This window comes from Aethalodelphis obliquidens, unplaced genomic scaffold, assembly GCF_003676395.1.
Source record: "Aethalodelphis obliquidens isolate GAN/ISIS:26980383/991018 unplaced genomic scaffold, ASM367639v1 scaffold16, whole genome shotgun sequence".
NCBI lineage: Eukaryota > Metazoa > Chordata > Mammalia > Artiodactyla > Delphinidae > Aethalodelphis > Aethalodelphis obliquidens.
Window position 1 is genome coordinate 34053609 of NW_020837960.1, and position 21464 is coordinate 34075072.

Here is a 21464-nt window from a genome sequence, read left to right on the forward strand (position 1 = left end):
CAAAAATCGGTGTTGAATTTTGTCGAAAGCTTTTTCTTCATCTATTGAGAATATAATATGGTTTTTATCCTTCAGTTTGTTAATATGTTGTATCCCATTGATTGATTTGTGTATATTGACGAATCCTTGCATTTCTGGGATAAACCCCACTTGATCATGGTGTATGATCCCTTTAATGTGCTGTTGGATTCTCTTGGCTAGTATTTTATTGAGGAGTTTTGCATCTGTGTTCATCCGTGATATGGGCCTGTAGTTTTGTTTTTTTGCGACATCTTTGTCTGGTTTTGGTATCAGGGTGATGGTGGCCTCGTAGAATGAGTTTGAGAGTGTTCCTCTCTGCTGTATTTTGGAAGAGTTTGAGAAGGATAGATGCTAGTTCTTCTCTAAATGTTTGATAGAATTCACCTGTGAAGCCATCTGGTCCTGCACTTGTGTTTGATGGAAGATTTTTAATCACAGTTTCAATTTCAGTGCTTGTGATTTGTCTGTTTATATTTTCGATTTCTTCCTGGTTCAGTCTTGGAAGGATGTGCTTTTCTAAGAATTTGTCCATTTCTTCCAGGTTGTCCATTTTATTGGCATAGAGTTCTTGTAGTAATCTCTCATGATCCTTTGTATTTCTGCACTGTAAGTTGTAACTTCTTCTTTTTCATTTCTAATTCTGTTGATTTGAGTCTTCTCCCTTTTTTTTCTTGATGAGTCTGGCTAGTAGTTTATCAATTTTGTTTATCTTCGCAAAGAACCAGCTTTTAGTTTTATTGATTTTTGCTCTTGTTTCCTTCATTTCTTTTTCATTGATTTCTGATCTGATCTTTATTTCTTTTCTTCTGCTAACTTTGGGTTTTTTGTTTTTCTTTCTCTAATTGCTTTAGGTGTAAGTTTAGATTGTTTTTTTGAGGTGTTCCTTGTTTCTTGAGGTAGGATTGTATTGCTATAAACTTCCCTCTTAGAACTGCTTTTGCTGCATCCCATAGGTTTTGGGTCGTTATGTTTTCATGTCATTTGTTTTTAGGTATTTTTTGATTTCCTCAGTGATCTCTTGGTTATTTAGTAGTGTATTGCTTAGCCTCCATGTGTTCGTGTTTTTTGCAGATTTTTTCTGTAATTGATATCTAGTCTCATAGTGTTGTGGTCGGAAAAGATACTTGGCACGATTTCAATTTTCTTAACTTTACCAAGGCTTGATTTGTGACCCAAGATATGATCTATCCTGGAGAATGTTCCATGAGCACTTGAGAAGAAAGTGTATTCTGTTGTTTTTGGATGGAATGTCCTAGAAATATCAATTAAGCCCATCTTGTTTACTGTATCATTTAAAGCTTGTGTTTATTTATTTTCATTTTGGATGATCTGTCTGTTGGTGAAAGTGGGGTGTTAAAGTCCCCTACTATGGTTGTGTTACTGTCGATTTCCCCTTTTATGACTGTTAGCATTCGCCTTATATATTGAGGTGTTCCTATGTTGGGTGCATAAATATTTACAATTTTTATATCTTCTTCTTGAATTGATCCCTTGATCATTATGTAGTGTCCTTCTTTGTTTCTTGTAATAGTCTTTAAAGTCTGTTTTGTCTGATACGAGAATTGCTACTCCAGCTTTCTTTTGATTTCCATTTGCATGGAATATTTGTTTCCATCCCCTCACTTTCTGTCTGTATGTGTCCCTAGGTCTGAAGTGGGTCTCTTGTAGACAGCATATATATGGGTCTTGTTTTTGTATCCATTCAGCCAGTCTATGTCTTTTGGTTGGAGCATTAAACCATTTACATTTAACGTGCTTATTGATATGTATGTTCCTATTACCATTTTCTTAATTGTTTTGGGTTTGTTATTGTAGGTCTTTTCCTTCTCTTGTGTTTCCTGCCTAGAGAAGTTCCTTTAGCATTTGTTGTAAAGCTGGTTTGGTGGTGCTGAGTTCTCATAGCTTTTGTCTGCAAAGGTTTTAATTTCTCCATTGAATCTGAATGAGATCCTTGCTGGGTAGAGTAATGTTGGTTGTAGGTTTTTCCCTTTCATCACTTTAAATATGTCCTGCCACTCTCTTCTGGCTTGCAGAGTTTCTACTGAAAGATCAGCTGTTAACCTTATGGGGATTCCCTTGTATGTTATTTGTTGCTTTTCCCTTGCTGCTTTTAATATTTTTTCTTTGTATTTAATTTTTGATAGGTTGATTAATACGTGTCTTCGTGTGTTTCTCCTGTATGGGACTCTCTGTGCTTCCTGGACTTGATTGACTATTTCCTTCCCATATTAGGGCAGTTTTCAGCTATAATCTCTTCAGATATTTTCTCAGTCCCTTTTTTTTTTCTTCTGGGAGGCCTCTCTTTCGAATGTTGATGCGTTTAGTGTTGTCCCAGAGGTCTCTGAGACTGTCCTCAATTCTTTTCACTCTTTTCTTTGTTCTGCTCTGTGGTAGTTATTTCCACTATTTTATCTTCCCAGTCACTTATCCGTTCTTCTGCCTCAGTTATTCTGCTATTGATTCCTTCTACAGAATTTATAATTTCATTTATTGTGTTGTTCATCATTGTTTGTTTGCTCTTTAGTTCTTCTAGGTCCTTGTTAAATGTTTCTTGTATTGTCTCCATTCTATTTCCAAGATTTTGAATCATCTTTACTATCATTACTGTGAATTCTTTTTCAGGTAGGCTGCCTATTTCCTCTTCCATTTTTTTGGTCTGGTGGGTTTTTACTTTGTTCCTTTATCTGCTGTGTATGTCTCTGTCTTCTCATTTTGCTTAACTTACTGTGTTTGCCGTCTCCTTTTTGCAGGCTGCAGGTTCTTAGTTCCTGTTACTTTTGGTGTCTCCCCTCAGTGGGTAAGGTTGGTTCAGTGGGTTGTGTAGGCTTCCTGGTGGAGGGGACTGGTGCCTGTGTTCTGGTGGATGAGGCTGGATCTTGTCCTTCTGGTGGGCAGGACTGCGTCTGGTGGTGTGTTTTGGGGTGTCTGTGAACTTTTTATGATTTTAGGCAGCCTCTCTGCTAACGGTTGGGGTTGTGTTCCTGTCTTGCTAGTTGTTTGGCATAGGGTGTCCAGCACTGTAGATTGCTGGTTGTTGAGTGGAGCTGGGTCTTAGCGTTGAGATGGAGATCTCTGGGAGAGCTTTTGCTGTTTGATATTATGTGGGGCCAGGAGGTCTCTGGTGGATCAATGTCCTGAACTTGTCTCTCCCACCTCAGAGGCTCAGGCCTGACACCCGGCCAGAGCACCAAGACCCTGTCAGCCACTTGGCTGAGAAGAAAAGGGAGGAAAAAAAAAGAAAGAAAAAAATAAAGTTATGAAAATAAAAAATATTATTAAAAATTTTTTTTAAAAAGTAATAGAGAAAGAAAGATGAGAGCAACCAAACCAAAAAGCAAATCCAGCAATGATAACGAGCGCTAAAAACTATAGTAAAAAAACAACAACAACAAAAAACAGAACTGTAGGACAAATGGTAAAAGCAAAGCTATACAGACAAAATCACACAAAGAAGCGTACACATGCACACTCTCAAAAAGAGAAAAGGAAAAAAAACATGGAAGAGAGCAACCAAATCAATAAACAAATCTACCAATCATAATAAGCTCTAAATACTAACCTAAAATGAGCCTAAAACTAGAAACAAATTGATGCAGAAAGCAAATCCCAAGGTGCTCCCAAAGTCCACTGCCTCAATTTGGGATGATTCGTTGTCTATTCAGGTGTTCCACAGTTGCAGGTGCATCAAGTTGATTGTGGAGATTTAATCCGCTGCTCCTGAGGCTGCTGGGAGAGATTTCCCTTTCTCTTCTTTGTTCTTCACTCAGACAAGACAGGGTTAAATGAGCAGCTGATTCGGGGGCTCTGGCTCACTCAGGCTGGGGGAGGGCGGGGTACGGAATGCAGGGTGAGCCTGCGGAGGCAGAGGCTTGCGTTATGTGGCGTGCTCTGTGTTTTCCCAGGGAACTTTTCCCTGGGTCACAGGACCTGGCTTGGCGGGCTGCACAGGTCCCCGGGGTGCATGCATGTGTGTGTGTGTGGATAGTGAGCTGTGCTCGCACACAGGCCTCTTGGTGGCGGCAGCAGCAGCCTTAGTGTCTCTTGCCCGTCTCTGGGGTCTGCGCTGATAGCTGCGGCTCACTCCCATCTCTGGAGCTTGTTTAGATGGTGCTCTGAACTCCCCCTCCTCGCGCATCCCGAAACTGGTTTCTTGCATCTTAGGCAGGTCCTGACTTTCCCGGGCTCCCTCTCGGCTAGCTGTGGCATACTAGCCCCTTCAGGCTGTGTTCACGCAGCCAACCCCAGTCCTCTCCCTGGGATCCGACCTCTGAAGCCCGAGCCTCAGCTCCCAGCCCCCCGCCTGCCTCGGCCGGTGAGCAGACAAGCCTCTCGGTCTGGTGAGTGCTGGTCGGCACCGATCCTCTGTGCAGGAATCTCTCCGCTTTGCCCTCCGCACCCCTGTTGCTGCGCTGTCCTCTGTGGCTCCGAAGCAATCCCCCCTGCCACCCCCTGTCTCTGCCAGTGAAGGGGCTTCCTAGTGTGTGGAAACTTTTCCTCCTTCACAGCTCCCTCCCAGAGGTGCAGGTCCCGTCCCTATTCTTTTGTCTCTGTTTTTCCTTTTTTCTTTTGCCCTACCCAGGTATGTGGGGAGTTTCTTGCCTTTTGGGAAGTCTGAGGTCTTCTGCCAGCATTCAGTAGGTGTTCTGTAGGAGGTGTTCCACATGTAGATGTATTTCTGATGTATTTGTGGGGAGGAAGGTGATCTCCACGTCTTCTCCGCCGTCTTGAAGGTCCCCAAGTAAAGTTTTATTTTGTAGAATTACCTCTAAAACAGTGCCCTATGCTTCAGAGTACTTCGTCATTACAGCTCTGTTAGTTTCCTGTTGCTGCCCTGTCAAGAAACTGTGACCACGTGGTGTATAAATTCTTTACCAAGGCAACTCGACACCTTCTTTCTCTGGGGCTGAATCCCCGCTGCTCACGTGCTCTTTACACACACAGATCTTCCATTGACTGCAGTGGGAATTCTCAGTGTGTAAAAGGAGAGGTTTTCCTGTCTGCAGACTTTCACTTGTCAACTTCACAGAATGGCTTCCGGATTATTTTGGGGGTCTCAATCCTCAGTAGCTTGCCAGCGAAGTTGATCTGAATTGAGAACTCAACACCAGGTACTTTGAATAAAGTCCAGTCCTAGCAAAGGACTTGCTTCAAAATTTAATCAGGTAACAGTGTGACCGAACAGAGGGCTCACTGTCAGGTCACAGAAGCCAGTACTATGGCACGGGTTTTTGAGAGGTCAGCTGGAAAGGAGAGCAGAATGTTGTGTTTTCATTAGCATTTTGTAGTTTTTCTTTATCATATTAAAGAATTCCTTGAGAGTTCTAAAATCTTTGGTATACATTAAGTTTAACTAAATATTTTTTTAGTACAGTAACTTGTAAAATTCTCAAGTTTTAAGACTTTAATATGCTTTTTTTTGAACTAAATTGTTGCTCATTTTTATCCTAGGAGAAGGTATTTTACCATGTTCGGAGAAAATGACGGAACAGATTCAGGAAGGGAACAATACGAACTTAAAAAAAATTGGTGATTCCTCAGAAGTGGTTAATGTTGAAGAAAGGTATCATCCATGTTGGAAGGAATTTAGTATAATAGTCATTATTATTGGTACTTTCTCTGAAAGATCCATAGTTTTCTTGTTTTTGCCTGGGTATGCTTTTAAGTAAAGGGTTGAAGATCCAACGTATTCCGTGTTGTCAGCAACAGAAGCAGGTTGGGGAGATACATCAGGTTGACAATGTCCTGGAAAAATGGAGCAAAGTTTTTTCACCTAAGGGAAATATCTGGATAAAACTAAGCTTCTCTCAAATCAGTAAATCCTGTTTTGGAGAAGAGAAAAAAGTCATATATTGGAGTCTTACACATGGTATCACTTACAAATAATAATTGAGTGAGTGTGGTTACAGAATTTAAAAATTTTATGTCAGAGATAAAATATCAACTGTGAGGTTGTTTATTATTTTCTTAAGTATTTTAATATACATTATGGAGTGGCAAATGACTTTTGATTGTTTTGTTTATATTATTAAGGATCTTAAAGAATGTATTTAATGAACTATTTTTGAAATATTTTTATTTATGTAATGAATATGTTACTTCAAAAGTTAATCTAAGGTCAGTAGGTGGACTTCAGAGGGGTTTTTCAAATCATGTGTAGAGTGACGTGTATTTCTGTGCTTTGGAGGATGGAGTGGGATTGTAGCTTTTAATAGATTCTCGGAGGGGATCTGAGACTTTGAAAAAGGTTAGTTCTCAGTCAGGCACAGTAAGTGTAAAGTATTCACCACATGATTTGAATGTTAAATAACTTTACTTTCATGATTAGGCCTATTAAAGCTGCTATTAGAGAAAGGAAACAAACCTTTGAAGACTACTTAGAAGAACAAATTCGGTTGGAAGAACAAGAACTGAAACAAAAACAGCTAAGGGTTAGCATTTCCACTATTTTGATTAAATTATCTTAAGGCTTTAGAGATTTGTTTATAATTTGCTTTAAAAATAACTTTGAGATTACTTGGATATACCAGAATTAATTCAAATATTCTTTTATTTTAGGAAGCAGAAGGATCCTTGCTAATCAAAGCAAAACCAAAACAACCATTCTTAAAACGAGGAGAAGGTTTAGCTAGATTTACTAATGCTAAATCTAAGTTTCAGAAGGGGAGAGAAAATAAACTAGTCACTACTCAGAGCATTTCAGAGGACAAACCTGTGTTTAAATTAGATAAACAACAATTCCAGCGGAAAACTGCTCATATAAATAAAGAACTGTGTACAGAGAACCTTCCTGTCAAAAAGAACAGTAAAGCCAGAACAAAGAGTGGTTGTGTCACACTCAGTCAGAAGCCGAAAGTGCTTAAGGGTAACAATAGGAAAAGTCTCTCTCCAGCAGGGTTGAAGATACTGGCAGGGAAGAAATGTGATGGGCAATTTAGAGGTCAGATCAATTTAGAAAAAACGGTAGAATCTAATAATAAAGAAAATGTACCCGAGTGTACAAAGCCTTGTGACGTTGGTTGCAAAATCTGGAATAATACACAAGGTAAAGACAGACTTTCCCTTTTGACAGGGCTGGCCAGCTGCGTGGCTTCTAAGAGCCCAATAAGTGAGACTTCGAAAGAGTCAGAATCTTCTCTTGACATTTCTCTTCAGAAAAAGTTAGAGAATTGGGAACGAGAAAAGGAAAAGGAAAATTTGGAATTAGATGAATTTTTGTTTTTAGAACAAGCTGCTGATGAAATATCATTTTCTAGTAATTCCTCATTTGTGCTGAAGATCTTAGAGAGGGACCAACAGATCTGCAGAGGTCACCGGCTGTCTTCTACTCCTGTCAAAGCTGTGCAGCAAGAGAAGACAGCAACACCGGATCCCATCAGTGAGCGTAACCAAAATGAGGATCCAGACCGTACCAAGTGTGAAAGTAAGGGTGAGTGTGAGGTTGCACCCAAACAACCTGATTCAGTATCCTCACCTGATGGATCGCAGGAACAGTCCTGTAAAGTCAATAGGAAAGTGTTCCAAATGAGCACTTGTGAAAGTCCAACTAGGTGGAATGCAAGTGATGACGAGGGTGGTACAGACAGTGATGATAGCACTGATTCTGAGGAACACCTTGATGTCACCATAAAACCATCAACTGAGGATAAAGAAAGGGGTTTCAGCAGCAGAGAAGATAGTCCCCAAGTCTGTGATGGGAGGGGACCTTTAAGGGACACCAGGACTCAAGAAGAAGATAAGAGGAGAGATGTTGATTTAGATTTGTCTGATAAAGATTACAGTAGTGATGAGTCTATCATAATAGCAGGCTTGAAAAATAAAGCTTCTGATTCCTCAAGAAGATACCCATCTATGAGTAAAATTGACTTTGATGATGAAAGAACTTGGACTGACCTTGAAGATGATTCATTTAAACATGATGTTATTCTTGGGAATGAAGCCATTTATGGGACTCCCCAGACAACCTACCCTAATAAGAGTGAAAAATGTGTACTGGACAAAACAATAAAAAGGAAGGTTGCAGCAGTCAAGAAGGGAGAAGACTTGAATAAATCCAGTAGGAGCACAAGTCCTCCTCCTACCTCGGATCTGATGATGAAATTCTTCCCTTCTTTGAAACCAAAATCAAAATCAGATTCACGCTTGGGAAATGAACCCAAGTTAAACATGAATCAAGACCAGCCGCCTGGTAAGTCAGAGCATCGTAAACTATGTAATGGAATGTTACAAGTTTAACATTTATTTTATCAGTATGTTGTCAGAATGCTTATTAAAATCCCAACCTTTCTAGTTGCTCAGTGGAAATCTAGTAGGTGATTTGTTAAAGTTTAGTAGGTAATTTGTTAAAATTGGATTTGTTTTGTGAATCTAATGTAATAGTCACTAGTATAAGAGTTTTGGAAGAATTGTGATTTCAGATTTTTCAAATTTTAGCTTGTATCTTATTGCTAAGGCTTTAAAATTAATTATTATAAAGTGAGATAACATTTAAGTTTCTTTTATAACCAGGGAATACCCAATTTGTGGTTTGTGCTACTGTGCTACCTCTGTGTGTGTGTATTTTTTTAATTAGTTTTTTTTTTTTTTTTTTAACTACCTCATGCATTTACTTGCCAAATATGATGAGGAAGAAACACAGTAAAATTCAAGTTTCTTTTCTTCCCCAGACCTGGGCTCTTAGAGACATCAACTTTCCCATTTCATTTGTGTATTCTACAAAGATTCCATGCATATGAAAGCATATGTGTGAATGTGTATATAATCCTCCTTTCTGCACAAGTGAAAACATATTTTTTATATACTGTTCTGCACCTTGCTTATAATAAATTTTGAAGATTGTTCTAATACACACACATCTGTCTCATTCCATTTAGTGGCTATATAGTATTTAGTTTATGTGATGGATTTTATTAACTTATATTGAAAACAGTTTTCCATTATGTCATGTTATAAACTCTGAATGTCTAGCAAAGCATAGGTGCTTTAAAATAGAAATTATAACTTAAGGTAATTTTTAAAAATACTCTGATTTTAAAAATATATTTTAAAAATAATATTTTTTGCAGGAATTTTGGAAGTTAAAAAGTGTAGAAGCAAAAATGTTTATAACTACCCTATCCTAAAGTAATTGTGATATCATTTTGGGATATTTCTTTCCATTCATTTTTCCTGTGTATTTTTCATATGGTAGAGACATATATTATAACTCGCCTCATCCTTTTTGACCAGGTGTATAATATGCTTTGGCCATATCATTAAAACTCTTTGTATACTTTAAAAATGGTTGCAGAGCATTATATGAATGTAGCATAATTTTATTTAGTAATTTCTTTAATGTTGGATACGAATTATTTTTCACTATTAGAAATAACACTTCAATGCATATTTTTGTGCAGGACGATTTGTATGATTTTATAAGTTCGTTCTTTAACTAGATTTTTAGAAGTGGGTCTAAGGGTAGATAATGTGTATTTTAGCCTTGTGTTACAAATCAGGGTTATTTTCCAGAAGGGTAGTTGAAGGACGAAAGCATTGGCTATTTTCTTAAGTAGCAAATTTGATACTGAAAAAGATCTTAATTTGTATTTCTTTGATCAGTGGGGGGTAAACTTTGATTTTGGTGTTCATTAGAGCTTTAAGTCTCTTGCAAATACTTATTCATGTTCTTAAGCTATTTATGTATGTTGGTTTAAAAATTTATTTGATTTTTTAAATACATAACGTTCATTTGTCATCAGATTGATACTCTTGAGGTAGAATGATTTGATTCTTAAATTTAGGCTGTTCCATCTGGAAAGTTCGACTATAATAATTTTTTTCTTTGCTTTTAGAAGCATTGTTTCTAATGCATTTTAATAGTACAGGTGTTTACCATATTTTTGGCTCCTAGTGTAATAGCTAGCTAGTGTTTTGCTGTTGAAAGCTTTTTGTGAAGTTCAGTATTTGTGGCTTATCTTATAGGTGACAATGTTCGATCTCAAGTTTTGAGAGAGAAAGTTATTGAATTGGAAACAGAAATAGAAAAATTTAAAGCTGAGAACACATCTTTAGCTAAACTTCGCATTGAACGAGAAAGTGCCTTGGAAAAACTCAGGTAAGTTTGCATCTGTAAGTGGGGGAAAATGTATAGTGATTCAGCTTTATTTTTAAGATTATATCTGAACTATTTGAAACAATTCTTATTAATCCAACAATAAAAGTGAGAGAAGGAAGTGAAATAAATACCACATAAGAATTTTTAAATAAAATGACCCACTGTGGTCAAAGATGTCTTAAAAGGAGAATTGTCGTCGTGATGAGGTCATAAATTGAAATTTGAAAAGCAGTGTGGAGCTCTGAATTCAAGGGCCACCTTGGCCAGTGTATTAGTTTCCTAGGGCTGCTGTAACAAAATATACACAAACTGGATGGCTTGAAACAACAGAAATTTATTTTCTCATGGTTCTGGGGGCTAGAAGCCTGAAGTCAAGGTGTCAGCAGAGCCATGCTTTCTCTTGTATCTTCTGTTGGTTTCTGGTGATCCTTAGCCTTCCTTGGCTCACAGCTGGACATGTGGGTTGTGTCTATGTTTGGGTTATTGTGAATAATGCTGAGGAACCACCATACTGTTCTGCACAGTGGCTACACCAGTTTACATCATGTTAGTTGATTTGTGTGTGTTGAACCAACTCTGCATCCTGGGGATGAATCCCACTTGGTCATGGTATTTAATGCTTTTACTGTGCTGTTGAATTTGGTTTGCTAGTATTTTTTTGAGGATTTATACACTGTATTCATCAGGGACATTAGCCTATAGTTTTCCTTTCTTGTATCTTTGTCTGCCATTGGTATCAGAGTGATAACTAACCTCACAGAATGAGTTTGGAAGTATTCCTTCTTTTCTTGGAAGAGTTTAAAAAAGAATGGTGTTAATTTTTTCTTTGACTGGTGGAATTTACCTGTGAAGCCATCTGGTCCTGGACTTGTGTTTTTTGGGAGGTTTTTGATTACTGATTCAGTCTCCTTATTTGTTATTGGTCAGTTCAGACTTTCTGTTTCTTCTGGATTCAATTTTGGTAGGTTGTATGTTTCTAGGAATTTAACCATTCTAAGTTATCCAGTAGTTTCGAATATAATTATTCATATATGGTCCTTTTTATTTCTGAGGCATCTGTTATAATGCCTTGCCTTTCATTTATGACTTTATTTATTTGAGTCTTCTCTCTTTTTTCTTAGTCTAGCTAAAGGTTTGTTGATTTTTTTCCTCCTGGACTCCCATAATGCGTATATAGTTCATCCATACAGTAGTGTCCCATAAATCCTGCAGGCTTTCTTCACTCCTTTTCATTCTTTTCCCTTTTTTCCCCCTCTGACTGAATAACTTTGAATCACCAGTCTTCACAGTCACAGATTCTCTCTTCTGCTTGAGTCTGCTGTTGACGTTTTCTGTTGCATTTATCACTTCATTCCTTGTATTCTTCAGCTCTAGAATTTCTTTTTGGTTCTTTTTTTATGATTTCTGGCTCTTCGTTGAACTTATTGTTTTGTTTCACATATCGTTTCCCTGGTTTAATTGAGCTGTTTTTCTGTGTTTTCTTGTAGCTTGCTGGGCTTCCTTAAAGCAATTGTTTTGTGCTCTGTGTCAGGTCATCTGTAGACCTCGATTTCTTTGGGATTGGTTACTGGAGCTTCATTAGTCCTTTGGTGGTGTCACGTTTGCCTGATTCTTGGTGATCTATGTGGACTTGTGTTGATGTCTTTGCATTTGAAAGAAGAAACACCTGTTTCTGTCTTTACAGACTGTCTTTGGCAGGTAAAGACCTTCTGCTGCTGGATCCCTGGACCGGTGGGTCTACTTTCAGGATCACAGTCAAGTGGGGTTGTAGCTGGGTCCACAGTTGGTAGGCCTGTTACCAGGGTTGCAGTCAGCTGTGGTTCCTGCTGGATCCCCAGTAGGACAGGACTACTTCTTGGACCACAGTCAGGCAGGGCTGGAGCTAGGTCATGGGGCTGCCTCATGGTCCACTGTTGAGTCTGTAGACAGGAGGTGTGTTTCCAGGCGTGAGGATGGGTGGGGCTCCTGCCAGGTTTCTGAGCAGCTTCCTACCAGGTCCCTGGGTGGGCAGGACTGACTCCGTACCACATAGAACAGGGCTGGAGCTAGGTCACAGGGCTGTGTCAGGATCTGTAGGCAGGAGCAAGGTCTGTGGGTCTCTTTCCAGGGGCATGAATGGGCATGGCTCCTCCTGGGTCCTTTGGCAGTGGGGCTGTTTTCAGTGCATCAGGACCACATTTGGTAAGCCTGGCACTGGGGCATGGGCCTGCCTTCTCTAAGTGGCTGTCCTTGACCTTAGGCTTCACCAGCGTTTCTCATTTCCTGCCTGAATCCTAGAGCTTCCACAAACGCACTTCTGTCTGTGGATGGCGTTTGTGTGGAAGGATGTGAGCCAGGGGCCTCTTGTTCCACAGTCTTGTGTCGTCCCTGTGCTCTTTACACAGCGTCCAGAAGGAGCCCGGGTCCTGACAGTTCCTCTGACCCGCGTGCTCCTAAGGTAAATACCAGGGTCTTCACAGTGGTCCACAGGCCCTAGTTAATCGCCCCGCCTCCCGCGCCCCCCACCCTTTTTCCCTGACGTTTTCTCCTACCGTTCTGTCTCTTTAGCCACACTGGCCTCCTGCCTGTTCTTTGAACACGTCAGGCACGTTCCTATCTCAGGGCTTTTGCATGTGGTGTTCCCTCTGCCTGAACTGTTTTGTCCAGATACCTCCATGGTGGTTCTCTCACGTCCCTCAGGTTTTACCTCAAATACTGCCTCAGCAAGATGACTCTGTCCATGAGTTCAGGCCCCTAACCTCCACACTCCCTAACCTCCACACTCCCTAACCTCCACACTCCCTAACCTCCACACCCCCTAACCTCCACACCCCCTAACCTCCACACCCCCTAACCTCCACACTCCCTAACCTCCACACTCCCTAACCTCCACACTCCCTAACCTCATTCCTTGCTTTATTCTTCTTAGCATTTCCAGTGTTCCATATATTTTACTTGTTAATCTTATTTATTGTCATCTGTCGCTCCCACTAGAATGTAAGAAGCTTTATAGGAGTATGGATATTTATTTTTCTCACTGTGGTTTCTCCAGTAGTGTAGTAGTGTAGTGTAGTGTACACGTAGTGTAGTACTTGAATCATAGTAGGTATGCAGTGAATGCTTGTTGAGTAGTGCTTTACTGAGTTAATTGACTGTTACTTCACTACTGTGGGCTGAAAATGGATTAACCAAAACTAGCAGCTCCTCAATTCCGGGTTGTCACTGGTGTTCCATTTTGGTACCACATGTGGATTACTGTACTGAGGTGGTCTCCTTAGATTATAACGTGGTTTGGTTGTTTTAGGAAAGAAATTGCTGACTTTGAACAACAGAAAGCAAAAGAATTGGCTCGAATAGAGGAGTTTAAAAAGGAGGAAATGAGGAAATTACAAAAGGAACGCAAAGTTTTTGAAAAGTATTCTACAGTTGCAAGAACTTTTCCGGATAAAAAAGAACGTGAAGAAATACAAGTATGTCAGTTCCTTACATTATACTCATATCAGTTAGTAAAGATGACAGTCTGGTAAGAATCTTAGAATTATTTGATGTGTCAAAGGGAAATTGGGTATCAGTTTATTAATCATCCATTGACTCAGCAAATAACCTGAGACATCAGGAACATCTTTTGTAGTCTTGACTTTTTTTTGTTTTTCAATTTTTTTTGGCCATGCCATGTGGCATGTAGGATCTTAGTTCCCCGACCAGGGATTGGACCCGTGCCCCCTGCATTGGAAGCACGGAGTCTTAACCACTGGACCGCCAGGGAAGTCCTGTAGTCTCGACTTAAAGAGTGAAATACATCAGTTCTTTTCTTACTGAAGGCTTCCCCAGAAAATGCTCCGATAATGACATGGATGTATTAACAAGCCAGGAGTTGGATATTCACCAGTGGAATGTGTTAATTTGTTTGACCCACCACACATTGTTCTGTTCATTTATAATAATTTAAGGCTTGTATACTAACTAGGTGTTTAACTCTAAAACTTGTAAACTGATAAGCCAAATCATCAGTCCTATTCATTTCAAAGTTAGAAATGGACATGATCAGAGGAAAGTAGTAGTTAAAAAGAACTAATGCATTTCTAGCTAAAACTATAAACCTTCTAGGAAAAAATGTAGGTGAATATATTTGCGACAGTGGCATCTGCAGAGGTTTCCAAGAGAAGACACAAAGAACTAAGTATAAAAGAAAAAGTGGATATATTGAATTTCATCAAAAGTAAAACTTCAATTTACCAAAATAAAAATTTTAAATGGCTTTCTATTATTTATAGCATAAAATACAAACTCATCTTCCACTTTCATATTTTACATACTAGTTTTTTTGAGTCCCGGCCTTTGCTTCCTTCCTTTCATATATAGTGCACCATCCTTGATTAGTCTTAGTACACACCTGTAGCTTCAGTTACCACATGCAGTGTCTATTAGGGTCTTTAATTCTATTTATTTCTGTAGGCGGAAACGTGCCATTATGTTTTTGTTCATGCTTGGTTTATTATATCTAATATGTTAGACTTTAATAATCTATTAAAGTTTTTATTTCAAAAGGTAATATATTCCTATTCAAAAGGTACAAAAAGATGTGCTGTGAAACCTCTCCGTCTCACCCTTGCCCTGGCACCTGATTTACGTTTCTTTTGAGGTATCCGGTGTTACCAATCTTTTGTATCTTTTCAGAGAAATTCTAAGCAAATACATATGTATATTCCCAATTAAAAAAAACCAAAAAGCAAATTAATGGTAGTATACTAAAATCATTTTACGTCTTAACGTAAAGAGCGTTCTCCTTTACCATTGAAAATAGATGCATTATAACAGCTGCATTGTATGGAAGTGCCGTAATCTACCTAACGAAGTATTTACGTTATTTCTGCTTTTTCTGTATATAAGAAGTGCTCTCCTGAACAACCCTGTACATACCTCCCCTCTCGCAGTCATTCTGCATAGTCATTTAACATGTGGTTATTGAGTACAGCCTGTATAGCAGGCATGCACTAGGAATGAGGTAGTGAACAAAATAAATTCATCCTTACCTGTTTGTAGCTTATGTACACAAGCATATCTGTGGGATAAAGTCCTGCAAATGAAATTTCTAGGCTAAAGGGTATGTACTTAGTAGATATTGCCAGATTATCCCTCCATAAATATCACGACAATCTTTTTTTTCTTTTTGGCTGCATTGGGTCTTCGTTGCTGCACGCGGGCTTTCTCTAGTTGTGGCGAGTGGGGGCTACTCTTCGTTGTGGTGCGCAGGCTTCTCATTGTGGTGGCTTCTCTTGCTGCAGAGCACGGGCTCTAGGCGCGTGGGCTTCAGTAGTTGCAGCACGTGGGCTCAGTAGTTGTGGCTCACAGGCTTAGTTGCTCCATGGCATGTGGGATCTTCCCGGACCAGGGCTCGACCTGTGTCCCCGGCATTGGCAGACGGATTCTTAACCACTGCGCCACCTGGGAAGTCCCTGTCATGCCAATTTAAAATTCTACTAGCAATTTTAAGAGTGTTTTTTGCTCTTTGCCTGAAAGGTAAAAGATAAAAATTCGTGTTAAACTTAATTGAATTTCTTTTCTCTTTCCCTCTCTCCCACTCTCCCTAACCCTCTCCGTTGGGTCTTAGTTGTGACATGCAGCATCTTTTGTTGTGGCTCACAGCATCTACATTGTGGTGCGCAGGCTTCTCTCTAGTTGTGGCGTGTGGGCTCTAGAGTGTGTGGTTTTAGTTGCCCCACAACATGTGGGATCTTAGTTCCCTGACCAGGGATAGAACCCACATCCCCTGCATTGGAAGGCATATTCTTTTTTTTTTTTTTAATTTTAAAAATAAAAAAAAAATTATTTTATTTATTTATTTTTGGCTGCTTTGGGTCTTCTTTGCTGCATGTGGGCTTTCTCTAGTTGTGGCGAGCGGGGGCTACTCTTCATTGCGGTGCGCAGGCTTCTCATTGCGGTGGCTTCTCTTGTTGCAGAGCATGGGCTCTAGGCATGTGGGTTTCAGTAGTTATGACATGTGGGCTCAGTAGTTGAGGTGCACAGGTTTAGTTGCTCCGCGGCATGTGAGATCTCCCCGGACCAAGGCTTGAACCTGTGTCCCCTGCATTGCCAGGCAGATTCTTAACCACTGTAACACCAGGGAAGCCCTGGAAGGCAGATTCTTTTTTTTAATTTTAATATTTGAATTTTATTTATTTTTTTATACCACAGGTTCTTATTAGTCATCAGTGTTATACACATCAGTGTATACATGTCAATCCCAATCGCCCAATTCAGCACACCACCATCCCCACCCCACCCCGTGGCTTTCCCCCCTTGGTGTCCATACATTTGTTCTCTACATCTGTGTCTCACCTTCTGCCCTGCAAACCGGTTGATCTGTACCATTTTTCCAGGTTCCACATACATGCGTTAATATACAATATTTGTTTTTCTCTTTCTGACTTATTTTACTCTGTATGACAGTCTCTAGATCCATCCACGTCTCAACAAATGACTCAATTTCGTTCCTTTTTATGGCTGAGTAATATTCCATTGTATATATGTACCACAAGTTCTTTATCCATTCGTCTGTTGATGGGCATTTAGGTTGCTTCCATGACCTGGCTATTGTAAATAGTGCTGCAGTGAACATTGGGGTGCATGTGTCTTTTTGAATTGTGGTTTTCTCTGGGTATATGCCTGGTAGTGGGATTGCTGGATCATATGGTAATTCTATTTTTAGTTTTTTAAGGAACCTCCATACTGTTCTCCGTAGTGGCTGTATCAGTTTACATTCCCACCAGCAGTGCAAGAGGGTTCCCTTTTCTCCACACCCTCTCCAGCATTTGTTTGCAGATTTTCTGATGATGCCCATTCTAACTGGTGAGAGGTGATACCTCATTGAAGTTTTGATTTGCATTTCTCTAATAATTAGTGATGTTGAGCAGCTTTTCATGTGCCTCTTGGCCATCTGTATGTCCTCTTTGGAGAAATGTCTATTTAGGTCTTCTGCCCATTTTTGGATTGGGTTGTTTGTTTCTTTAATATTGAGCTTCATGAGCTGTTTATGTATTTTGGAGATTAATCCTTTGTCCATTGATTCGTCTGCAAATATTGTCTCCCATTCTGAGGGTTGTCTTTTCGTCTTGTCTATGGTTTCCTTTGCTGTGCAAAAGCTTTGAAGTTTCATTAGGTCCCATTTGTTTTACTTTTGTTTTTATTTCCGTTACTCTAGGAGGTGGATCAAAAAAGATCTTGCTGTGATTTATGTCAAAGAGTGTTCTTCCTATGTTTTCCTCTAAGAGTTTTATAGTGTCTGGCCTTACATTTAGGAATTTAATCCATTTTGAGTTTATTTTTGTGTATGGTGTTAGGGAGTGTTCTAATTTCATTCTTTTACATGTAGTTGTCCAGTTTGCCCAGCACCACTTATCGAAGAGGCTGTCTTTTCTCCATTGTATATCCTTGCCTTCTTTGTCATAGATTAGTTGACCATAGGTGCGTGGGTTTATCTCTGGGCTTTCTATCTTGTTGCATTGATCTATGTTTCTGTTTTTGTGCCAGTACCATATTGTCTTGATTACTGTAGCTTTGTAGTATAGTCTGAAGTCAGGGAGTCTGATTCCTCCAGCTCTGTTTCTCCCCCTCAAGACTGCTTTGGCTATTCGGGGTCTTTTGTGTCTCCATACAAATTTTAAGATGTTTTGTAAGAAATGCCATTGGTAATTTGATAGGGATTGCGTTGAATCTGTAGATTGCTTTGGGTAGTATAGTCATTTTCACAGTATTGATTCTTCCAATCCAAGAACATGGTATATCTCTTCATCTCTTGGTATCATCTTTAATTTCTTTCATCAGTGTCTTATAGTTTTCTGCATACAGGTCTTTTGTCTCCCTAGGTAGGTTTATTCCTAGGTATTTTATTCTTTTTGTTGCAGTGGTAAATGGGAGTGTTTCCTTAATTTCTCTTTCAGATTTTTCATCATTAGTGGATAGGAATTGAAGACATTTCTGTGCATTAATTTTGTATCCTGCAACTTTGCCAAATTCATTGATTAGCTCTTGTAGTTTTCTGGTGGCATCTTCAGGATTCTCTATGTATAGTATCATGTCATCTAAAAACAGTGACAGTTTTACTTCTTCTTTTCCAATTTGTATTCCTTTTATTTCTTTTTCTTCTCTGATTGCTGAGGCTAGGACTTCCAAAACTATGTTGAATAATAGCCGTGAGAGTGGACATCCTTGTCTTGTTCCTGATCTTAGAGGAAATGCTTTCAGTTTTTCACCATTGAGAATGATGTTTGGTGTTGGTTTGTCCTATATTGCCTTTATTATGTTCAGGTAGGTTCCCTCTGTGCCAGCTTTCTGGAGAGTTTTTATCATAAATCGGTGTTGAATTTTGTCAAAAGCTTTTTCTGCATCTATTGAGATGATCATATGGTTTTTATTCTTCAGTTTGTTAGTATGGTGTATCACATTGATTGATTTGCGTATATTGAAGAATCCTTGCATCCCTGGGGTAAATCCCACTTGATCATGGTTTATGATCCTTTTAATGTGTTGTTGGATTCTGTTTTTTAGTATTTTGTTGAGGATTTTTGCATCTATATTCATCAGTGATACAGGTCTGTAATTTTCTTTTTTTGTGGTATCTTTGTCTGGTTTTGGTATCAGCGTGATGGTGGCCTCATAGAATGAGTCTGGGAGTGTTCCTTCCTCTGCAAGTTTTTGGAAGAGTTTGAGAAGGATGGGTGTTAGCTCTTCTTCCTTCAGTTAGTCATGGATTCCTGTTTCTGTTTTCTTCACCAGATAACCCCATCCATCTCTCTCTGTTTCACTTGCTGCCTTAGCTTAGACCTTTATCGCTGTGCGCAGTGTAACGCGCTGGCTGCCAAGTGGTGTCTGCCTCCTCTGTCTCCTCAGTTCTGGATGGCATGAGGTGAGACTCTAGCCTGAACCCCACTCCTTTTCCTGCGAAACCCAGTGTCATTGACATTCCTTTTTCTGCTGTCTGTGATAGGCTGGCAATTCTGTTTTGTTGATGTGTCTTGTCTCCTCTCTTGCATTGTTTCAGTTCTAGTAATGCTTTTCCCCCCCCCCCCCCCCCCCGAGAGGCTTTGAAGCAGCAGGTAGCAGATTTACAGGAAGATTTGAAAAGAAAGGAAGGAAAATGGTCCAGTACACATGGCCGTCTTAGAAGCCAGATAGAAATGTTGGTCAAAGAGAACACAGACCTCCGGGAGGAAATGAAAGTGATGGAAAGATTCCGACTAGATGCCTGGAAGAAAGCCGAAGCCACCGAGAGCAGCTCCAGGATGGGTCAGTGCGCGACGGCCTCGAGAAGAGACGGGTCCAGGGTAGGTTTTGTCACGTTGGGGAGATGCTAAATATTTGAGCAGTCAGATTCGTAGAAACGGAGTAGGAGGGTGGGTGCCAGGGCTGGGGGAGGGGAGGATGAGAAGCCGTTGTTTAGTGAGGGCAGTTTTGCAAGGTGAAGAGTTCTGGAGGTGATGGTGGTGATGGCTGCGCAGTGGTGTGAATGTGCTTAACGCCAGTAACGTGTACATCTTAACGTGGTTAAGATGGTGATTTTGTGTTCTGTGTATTTTACCACAATTAAATACTTCTTTTGTGCATCGCTATACAGATAGTTTTCAAATTCATTTTTATAATTCTTATAAAGGAATTATAACACAGTAGGCGGGTAATCTCAGTTAAAACAGGGTAAAATTTTTGCAGAGATTTTTTTTTTTTTGCATATGATCCTTTTAAATCAAGTATTTGGTTTTTTATTCGTCTGTATTCACAACTGTGATGTGCCGGTCATGGCTTTGAGGCACTGGAGACCAAGCAATGAATAAAACAGACAAACTTCCTTGTCCTCTTGGAGCTCGGATTCCAGCCGTGGGAGAAAGCTGAGTGAAGCATATGGTGTGGGACGTAGTGGCGAGAACTCGGGAGGGAAAGCAAGGAGGGGGATCACCGCTGGGCGGAGTGTGTTGCGGTTTATACAGGATGGCTGGGGAGGCCCTCCTGAGAAAGCGACGTTGGAATAGTGGCCCGAAGAGGGCGCAGCGAGCCGGGCTGAGACGTGGGCCAGGAGCCCCGAGGCTGGGAGGACCAGGGTCCGTGAGGGGCAGAGCAGCAGGTGGGACCAGAGATGGGCTCGAGGGTGGTGGTGCCGCTTTCGTTAGGCCTTAGTAACTACCTGTGAGCGTCGCCTTTTCCCTCTGAGTCAGACGGGGAGCCCTGGCAGGGCTTGGACAGAAGGGGTGGCCTCCGCCTCTGTGTTGGTGAGCCCACCCTCCCTGCTGTAGACATGCGAGTGGCCTGAAGTGGGCGTCTGGGCGCCATCAGGACACCAGTTGGGGGGTTGCTGCAGGTGGATGGGGTTTATTGATGAACTGGGGATGGGGTGTGACAGCAGGAGAGGGGCGGGAACGGCTTCCAAGTTGAGTGTGGTTTTTTTGGCCCTTTACCGTGAGTCCCCGCAAGAAGAGAGCACGCTTTTCCTGCGGGTCTGGGTGTTGGTTAGGAGCTCAGGTTAGATCAGGTGAGCTCGAAATGCCTACTAGACATCAGGTGGACATCAGGCGGGGCTGTGCGTGTCCAGAGAAGCTCAGGTTGGAGCGAGAAGTTTGGGGCCCTCGGAACGTGTGGGAGAGATCGCTCGGCTGAAGGCGTGGACGGGGAAGGGTCCTGGGTCCTGGCCAGGTTGTGAGAAGATGGCGGGGAGGAGAATGAACCCGAGTCTGAAGTAAAGGAGGCCAGTGTGGTGTCCTGAGGGCCAAGTAAAGCAGCAGAGAGGCCCGTGCCCCAGAGGCCGCTGCCGAGTAAGCGGGGGACTGCAGATGGGTCCTCGGATATGCCGGGTAAAAGCCTGACCGGCTAAGAGAGCGAGCGGTTTCAGGCAGAGTATAAAGCGCTGTGGAGAAGTTTTGCAGTAACAGTAAGGAAATGGGGCAGTAGCTGTAGGGGAAGTAGTTTTTTGTTTTTTTTTTTAAGATGGGAAAGTCAACACGTGCTTATGTATTGGTAGGATTGATTCAGTAGGAAAATACGGATGCAGGAGAGAGTGGGCGGGTTGCCGAAGCTGCGAGCACAAAGGAGAGGAGACCGGGTTTGGGGGAGTGGAGGCGCCCGCCCGGCCGGGAGCTCGACGTCTGTGTCTGGTGACGGGGCCTCAGCCGTGGACCTGGGGCTGGACGTGTGGGGTCCGTTGGTGGGACGTTCCCCCCTAACCCTCTGGCTTCCCTCGGGGAATGGAGGCTCGGGCATCTGCTGAGACTGAGGATGGAGGCCACTCTGGGAGGCTGGAGGGGCGGATCGGGGTCCACGAGAGTGGAGAGCAAAGGGCGAAGTGTGGTCTGACTCCTGGGCTGCGCTAGGGGCCCATGTAGGTTAGCGA

The 21464-nt window shown here is 41.1% G+C and overlaps 1 protein-coding gene across 4 annotated transcripts in view; it reads left to right on the top strand.

The window, feature by feature from the left end:
* The window catches only part of CPAP (centrosome assembly and centriole elongation protein), a 54290-nt gene that overhangs the window by 20384 nt on the left and 12442 nt on the right, over positions 1 to 21464 (top strand). For all 4 annotated transcript variants that reach the window (XM_027116767.1, XM_027116769.1, XM_027116770.1 and 1 more), the window contains exons 6-11: positions 5470 to 5581; positions 6347 to 6449; positions 6577 to 8206; positions 9979 to 10111; positions 13395 to 13560; positions 19171 to 19413. In XM_027116767.1, the coding sequence (XP_026972568.1) occupies positions 5470 to 5581; positions 6347 to 6449; positions 6577 to 8206; positions 9979 to 10111; positions 13395 to 13560; positions 19171 to 19413 (2387 nt within the window). The remainder of the gene's footprint in view (positions 1 to 5469; positions 5582 to 6346; positions 6450 to 6576; positions 8207 to 9978; positions 10112 to 13394; positions 13561 to 19170; positions 19414 to 21464) is intronic.